A 7,999-nucleotide genomic window follows, 5' to 3' on the forward strand; every position below is an offset into this window, starting at 1 on the left:
GCAAAGTTTTTGCTTGACAGTTTTAGCATATTTGTTCAGAAACAATCTTTGACTTTTTGTGAGTTTTTCACGCTCGCTTTCTTAATTTTTAAGTGATCTGAGTTGCTCTCATTCTGAAATAAAGTTTCTTGCTAATGTAAAAGCGATAATGAACGTCAGATAATCAAAGCCATTGCAGCTTAGTGGTTAAAATGTCAGACTGATAACCTGGAGGGCCGGGTTTTACCCCTGTCCGATTTATAGATTTTTCTCAAACATAAATTTGTAAATAACAAATTTGCAGATTTTTTTAAAACAATTGAGATTTAGTTCGCATTCATTTTTTGCTGTTTCTTAATGGTATAGAAAAAAAGACGTGTTTGAAGTTTGGTTTAAAATTTTGAGCCCGATTTCAATCATAAAGTAATTGATCTGTTTTTTCAAGTACGTGAGTGTATAAGTAGTCAAAAAAAAAGGATTCAAACAAAATATTGATTTCTGGTCTCAGATTGTTGCGAGGCAACAAAGAAGTAGAATTGCACAAAGGCGAAAATTTTTACCGAGACATTTTCTTGAAAAGGTTTTCTAAACTAACCTTCAATTAGCATTTTTACTTTGTCTCAGAAAGCAGTCTGAAATCTGTTTGAAATCTTAGGTTTCTGTTTTAAAAAATCTGTTAAAACACTGATTTTTTTGGAATTTTCTCTGCTACAGCAGGCTTGCGCAAACCGTATTGTCTTTTGTAGCAAAACTTTTGCGGAGCGCTCAAATTGCAATCGGAAGAACTCCAATTTTTGATTTATTAACTTTCTACGACCTTTAATAATACTCAGGCGTACGAACTTTAGTCAAAACTTAGGGCTGTTGTTTACTTGCTCTTAAACAATGTTTCTAGCAACTATATTTGTTGTGCTAGCTTTCTATGCAATTTTTTGCTTGGCCGATTTTCGGTCCGAAGCTTTTGACTTTTCGTCCTCAAAAACTGGATAAACAGATAACGCTCGGAAGGCGTTAAGTTCATGGTAAAATCCAAAGTAAATGTATGTCGTGAAAAGTAAATTTATGATGTGAAGGGTGGTTATTAGGTTTGGACCCCCAATCCCCTTGATTATTTAAGCTCTGTTACTTTTTGTAATTTGTGCATTAGAACTGAAGATTTTTGGAACGACGAGAGCTTTTTCGTATAACCTACCAGCTATGTTCTCTTTGTCTCCTTTTATCTCTCTCCTTATTTATGTCTCACTTGAATTATTCAGCGTACAGAGAAAATTAATTTGTCCGATTTTCAAAATTGTCAATAGGTTCTTCTCCAAAAATGAAAAAAATTAAAAGTGAAACTATTTGGTTACGCGTGACCGGATAATCAGCCAAAACATTTATGGATCACAGTTACATAATCAAAAGTTATATCAGATTGTCAATTATCGTTTTAACCTTCTGTTATCTCTAAAGTATCGTCGATCTTTGCATCATCGTAAATTCGCTTCTGGTAGTTGAAGAAAGATCGAAGTATAACCAAGTCAATTCAATAAGTGTTGAGTAATTAAAGTGAATTAGGTTTGAATAATAATTTACAAATCTATTATCTGGTCTATTTAGTTGATGACATCATTTCGCTTTCAAAACTGACAGCTGTAGCTCAAGGTTGTAAATCTCGATCATTTACGCGTTGTCAGTTCGGTTCGATAAACAAAATGAGTTTCATTAAATTGTTTCGAAATGAACTGTAAACATTTTTCTAGTAAGTTTTTCTAGTTCGTTAAAAGAGCCATTTAATTATTGAGCTGCAACTTTCAGAGCAAGGCAACAATGATTATATCAAAGACTATCAAATTAGGTAAAGGAGAATTAGTTTAATGGACTTAATTAAAAAAGCGATTATGGTAAATATTGTGTAACTCAATTAGTTCGCTCTTGGTGAAATTCGATGTGCTCCATCCAAAAGCTACCTAAAAATCGCCTGATTTAACCAGCTGATATTTGCAAATCATCATAGTGCATCGAAAAGACTACAATCTAAGTCCCAATTCTAATCAAACTAGTTGCAAAAAATAAGTCAATGATTGCAATTTCTCGTGACATCAATTTATAGTCTTATTATCAGTTAGCATCAGAAAAAAAATCTGACGTAGAAATTGAGTATTGAAGTCATCAATTGCCCCTGAAGCAGTCGTAGTCGTGTCTTTTTAATAGCCGAAAAGCTATAGCTGAGGCTATTATTGGCCTCTTGGTTTTTAGACAATTCAAAGCTATTGATTTCTATAGGGGCGCTGTCTTTTTTTAAAGATCTGTTCACACATTTTCATGATTTTTGAAGTCAAATTGAAGTGATGATTTTGGTCACGCCGAAACAGGAAGGGGCGAAAAAGTAAGTGGTTTTGCGGTTTGAAATTTTTTCACTCACTAATTTTGAAATTGAGTGAGAAAACGCTGTTTCAACAAAAATTCGTTAGCTGTTTGAAATTTTTTCACTCACTAATTTTAAAATAGAGTAAGAAAACGGTGTTTGAACAAAAATTCGTTTTCTCGCTAGTGGTTCTTTGTTTACATGCGGCATTTTGATATTGATTTTCTTTGTTTTATTTTTTCCGCATCCGATTTTTTATTGGATTTTAGATGTTTTTCAAATGGTTTTCCTTATCCATTCATGACGTCACAATCAGTTCAAATTTGCTTTTTTATTCATTCGTTCATGGAATTTCGGCTGAATTGTGTGTTCGGCGTCAATTTTCACTCTTAGTGGAAATTTTTTTTGTCAACTCTCGTGATTAATGTTTTAGTCACACGTCTTAGATCTCTCTCAAAAATGACTTCCTTTAATAGACTTTTTTAAATTCAAAGAGATGAGGTCAAGTGAGTCCGTATCACTCTCATTGAAGGGAATTTCAGGGCAGCTAATAGAAGCAGCAATAATTTAAACAGATTCTTACTCAAAGTATAACAGCAGGCAAAAACATTGTTAGTTGGTTATATTTGGTGTTTGATAACGCAATCTCATACGAAAGTGAGAATTGATCAAATCTATTGAACAGAGGAAAAGTCATTCGGGCTTAACCAATAACTTTCTTGAAAAATAACTTTGACTTCGTTTGTTTCTATTTTGTTAACTGCTGTCTTACTGTCACATTCAGGAGCATTATTATCAAGAGTGTTGTTTGATTAACATCTTAAGCTGTTAAATTTCTGAAATTAGTGCTGAAAATTGATTGCAAAATTCTGGCTTTTTTAAGACTTCGAGCTGATAGCACTGTTTCCATAGCAACAGTGGTGATAAGTGTGGCGTAAGCTCGTAGTGTAATAAAAAAGATTTATAAGCAAAGGTTTTAACCGCAACGCAGTTTATTGAAAACTTTCCCACACCAATGCTATCTTGAACTTTGTAACTGCCCGCGAAGTTTGTCTTGAATAATGCTAATAACCGTGCGGTAATTTTCATTAACATAGGGAGAAAATTGAAATAACGGAAATTGAAAATAATCGATAAAAAACCAACCACGTTTGTGGGGAAAAACTCTGAAAACTTCAGCCTTGATGTCAAAAGAAGAGCGAAGCAGCAACATGGACGGAAAATTTCAAATTTTCTAGAAATATCTCGGATTTAGTTTCAAAATAAATGGCGGGGAGGGGGGTCGAAAACTCGACGTTGCGAAATGGGTTTCTTACAAATAATCGCATTTTCGCTTTCACAGAGCACCACTCAACTTAATTATTAGTTTTAAGTCATCAAATGTCCATTTCGCTGCCGCTCAAAGGCACACTAGATGACAATTTGCCTTTGAGGGCAACCATGAACTCATTATCAACACTGTTGTCCATGCTTTCATCATCTTCATCCGGTAACTTGCACAACCGGCTGACTATCGCAGCTCCGAATGCGTCTCCAGACATTGTTAGGACTGTCCTACACCTGTCTAAGAGCCAGTCGAATGTGAATAGCCAGCCGATGGCTTCTAGGGGGAGTCCGACTGATTTGAAAACTATCACCATGGTCACAAGACCTAAAAAATGGAAATAGAAATCCTCTGAAATTGACTAACAGATTGTTGCAAATTTAACACAGAATTCACAAATTTTAAGAAGAGCCAGAAGTACCCAGGGCTAGGTGAGCGACCTAATAAGCCTCTGATCAGACCAAGTCAAATCTCAGATGGGGGGTCTGGTCAAACCTTAGAAAATAGTCTGTGCAAAACTTTTGTTAGTGCCATTGGATCGATCAAACAATTTTTGGGTCTGCTTGGTCTGGATAGAACATATTAAGGAATAAAAAGGCACAGGTAGAGTGATCCTTGACGCTAGCAAAAAAAGATCGATTATGATCCAACGTTTAAAGGTGAGTTGAGTTGAAAGTATAAGAATGTGGATAAGAAAATGAAAAAAAAAATTGCGACGAAACGTACGTTAGAGAACCCATCAAAACAGCTCGATTAAGTTTATCTGATAGTTTGCACGCTACACTTCCAGTGGGTCACTTTTCATTTCGCTCAGCAGTTGAATTCGCTTTAATTTCATCATTTCAATATAACCTCATGTTTCCCAGAATTCAGAGTTTTACCTGTGTTGGTGACATTTGCAGCTCCGATAGATGCTGCAAGAACAGTCAGCATGATATTTATGATCATAGGAGGGTTCAGTACCATTCCTGTGTCTTCATGCATCTGGGCTACAAACATTGTGGCTACGGCCTCATACACTGGGATCCCGTCGCAATTAATGGCCGCGCCCACCGGCAACATGAACTTGACTACCTACGACAGATTCGTCAATTATTCAATATTAAAGACCGTGCATATAAACTACCTTCAACGCTGGCAAACCTGTTAGTTTGCGCTTTTTGTTCACGAAGAATTCTTTAAAAAAAATAGTTTCCGAAGTGTACACAAAAGCTAATGAAAAAAGCTTATGAGAGAACGTTTAATAGGAGAGGAAGGGGCTTCAGAAATTAAATTGTTAGATCCTCATATGGGTCAAGAAAAATGAAATGTTGATAAGCTTTATTATATTTCATTGAGTTTAAATTTCTTGACAATTGAAACCTTCAGTGCTGAAACTCACTAGCGTGCTTACATGTTAAATAGATTTTGGGGTTAAGTCTTGACAAAAAAAGTGTAGCCATACATTCTTATTGTTTAGAAGAGATTTTGTCCAACCTGCCCAATCCTCATGAAGTGGGTTTTTAAACCTTTACAGGAGCCTGACTTTTATTAAATCAGTTCTGGTCGATCGATATCTTTTGAGGAGAGATAGAAAAAATTCTCTTTGAAAAGCACTCAATAATCGCTCTCCGAAAAATCATTCCACTTTCTGAACTACAGAACACTAAACTACAAAATAGAAAAGCATTCAAAAATAGAATTGAAGAGACTTAATTATCAGTAATCTCGAGTTTCAAGTTTTTGCGTCATTAAATATCCTATTAAGTACTGAAAATCAAAAAATTTATAGAAAACAAGGAGGCTCGGTAATGTGCGCTTGCACATGAACTTCCGACCCCGCTCATCCATATTTTTGGCATAAATGTGTACCAAATGAGGAACAGATAGAAAACCCACAAAAATTCAAGTATTCAAAAATGTGTATGAAAAGATCGCCTCCAACGCAAAAATAACTCAGTTGAGTAAAAAAATGCCGGATTAGATTGATGAGATCAGCCATTATTAAGAAAGCAAGTCAAGACGAACAAAATCAAACAACAGTAGCAACAAACTTTAATTACATCCGAAAAATTGTCGATTTTTTGTTGAATAACTTATTAGCAAGGTCAAAATAGCATCAGATGAAATTTACACTAAACCAAAAAACTTGAAACTCACTTAAAAGGATATGGGATCATTCCATTATCAGGCTCGGTAACAATTAGACAAAACAACAAAAAACAGCAAAATTAAAAAAAATGACTTATATTTTTAAAAACAATTAACTTCAAAGTAATGAAAACCATAAGATAGAACTTGAAAATATCCAACTTGTTTATGAACACATACATCTCTATACGAAAACATTAAGACCTGTTATTATTCAATCTTTTATGAGGTAACAAAAAACACCGCAAATAGAGACAACAAACAAAATTTCAATTAAAACATGCCAGAAAACGCTGTCGAATCCGTAAAGCCATATTTTGCCCAACAAAATATGTTTAATTGAGCCCTACTTGAACGCCAAAAATGTTGTATGAGACCTCTCATTGATGAGATTTGGTAACAAATAGACACAGAAAAAAAAGGCAAAATTATGTAATAATTTTTTTATTTTTCGAAAACAATTATTTTCGAAGTCATGAAAGCCATTAGCTACAAAAAAAATAATTAAATATGTTCGTTTATTTGTCCAAAGGAATCGCTTAAGACCTGTAATTATTCAGATATGTCATGTCTGAAAAAAAAACGCCAATTTAGACAAAGTCAAATTTTATTTAATTTTTTTTGCGAAAAACCAGTGTCGAAACCAGTAAATTCATAACGAATTCTTTAAAAACGTTAGATTTTGAACACTTGCCTTTTGTCTCAAAAACATTAATGTCGTATGTGACCTGTAATTAACGAGACTAGGAAACATAGAACAAAAGGAACAAAAATTCGAAGTAAGATAGCAAAAATTAAAAAAAATAGCATCAGAAACCTAGTAGCATCAAAGCCAGAAAACAATAACTTAACTCGTAAAACCGCAAAAAAGATTAAATTTTAAATTAGTTGAACGGGGTGAAGACGAAGCATTCTTTCTTTGCTGACACTAAGCTACAAGTTGACCAAAGTAAGAGAATAGTCGCAAAATTCATTGAGCCATTGTTTATTTAAAAATCAAATATTTTGAGTATTTTAAAAGTCAAAATGACCATAATTTTTTTAAAAAAAGAAAATAGATACATTAATTTGAAACTGCTTGGGAATCTATTTGGACCTATCAACAGCGAGCTTGGTTTCAAAATGTTCTGTTCTGTAATTAACATAAAAAAGACAGATTTTTTTCGAATTGTAACAGTCCAAGATTGGTCCAAAACCAGCCTTGCTCTTGGTGTTCGTCCATTAAAAACACTCAATTGTTTCGAATGTTATAGATCTCGATAATTTATTAGCTAAATGAGCAAAATAAAAGCTGCGTTTTTGATAATCATAGATTAAAGTTAGCAATGTTTGTGTTAGTTCTTTTTGGGTTGTACTTCCGGCAAATTTAATCAAAACGGACTAAAGAATGCCTAATTCGGAATTTTTTTGATGAAACAGGCTGTTTTTTTAAAAAAAATTTAGCCAACATTTTAGCCAAAAAAATTAAATCAGAATTGTCAAGAATACATTCTTTTCTTTAAAATTAATATCAACAGTAATATTGTTAACAATTTTTAAATGTTTTAGCAAAATTGACGAAATTTAAGGCAAATATTCCGGAAAAGGTGAATATCGGTATAATTGGGAAGAATCGGTATATCGGTAGAATCGGAAAATCGGTATAATTGTCACAAAAATCTAAACCACGATAACCCGCTCTAGAAAACGAAATAAAAAAAAAATTAATTCCATATTCTACGCTGGACGGGCTTTTTAATGATAACACTCAAAACTCTCTACGATGAATATATCGATCGGTCAAAATTGACTCATTAAAATACGAATATATTGAGAACCAATTGAGAATATAATTCGTCCACCCTCAAGGGGTGGGGGAACAAAAATTGAGATACATCAGTTTTAAATTGAGCTAGAATATTAGTTCTGAAACAGCCACCATAGCAAAAAAAGATTAGGCGAGTCTTAGATTTAAGGTAAAGTTGTTTGATAAAAGTGAAAAAAACATAGCAGATAAAATTTCAAAAAAAGCTCTTTCGCTTTTAATACATGAAAATTGCTATTTCCATTCATTGAGTCTACGGTCAACAGAATACTTTTGCTTTTGGAAAGCTTGAGAGATGTGGTTTTGTCTTTACTTTCGGATGTCACTGAAATACGTTTTTTGAGCAAGTGTTTATCATTTTTTGTCTCTGGCCTGTTATTTTCCGTTTTTGTGTGCGCTTCCATAGATTCAAATT

The 7,999-nt window shown here is 33.7% G+C and overlaps 1 protein-coding gene across 1 annotated transcript in view; it reads right to left on the reverse strand.

The window, feature by feature from the left end:
* Positions 1-3,576: 3,576 nt before the first annotated feature.
* The window catches only part of LOC142352879 (excitatory amino acid transporter-like), a 44,457-nt gene continuing 40,034 nt past the window's right edge, over positions 3,577-7,999 (reverse strand). The window contains exons 4-5 of the mRNA XM_075405035.1: positions 4,532-4,724; positions 3,577-3,977 (exon numbers count right to left, since the gene is read on the reverse strand). Coding sequence (XP_075261150.1) covers positions 3,703-3,977; positions 4,532-4,724 — 468 coding nt within the window. The 3' untranslated portion in view covers positions 3,577-3,702. The remainder of the gene's footprint in view (positions 3,978-4,531; positions 4,725-7,999) is intronic.

The sequence above is a fragment of the Convolutriloba macropyga genome, chromosome 14 (assembly GCF_964194025.1).
Source record: "Convolutriloba macropyga chromosome 14, txConMacr16.3, whole genome shotgun sequence".
In the NCBI taxonomy this organism is placed as follows: Eukaryota; Metazoa; Xenacoelomorpha; order Acoela; family Convolutidae; genus Convolutriloba; species Convolutriloba macropyga.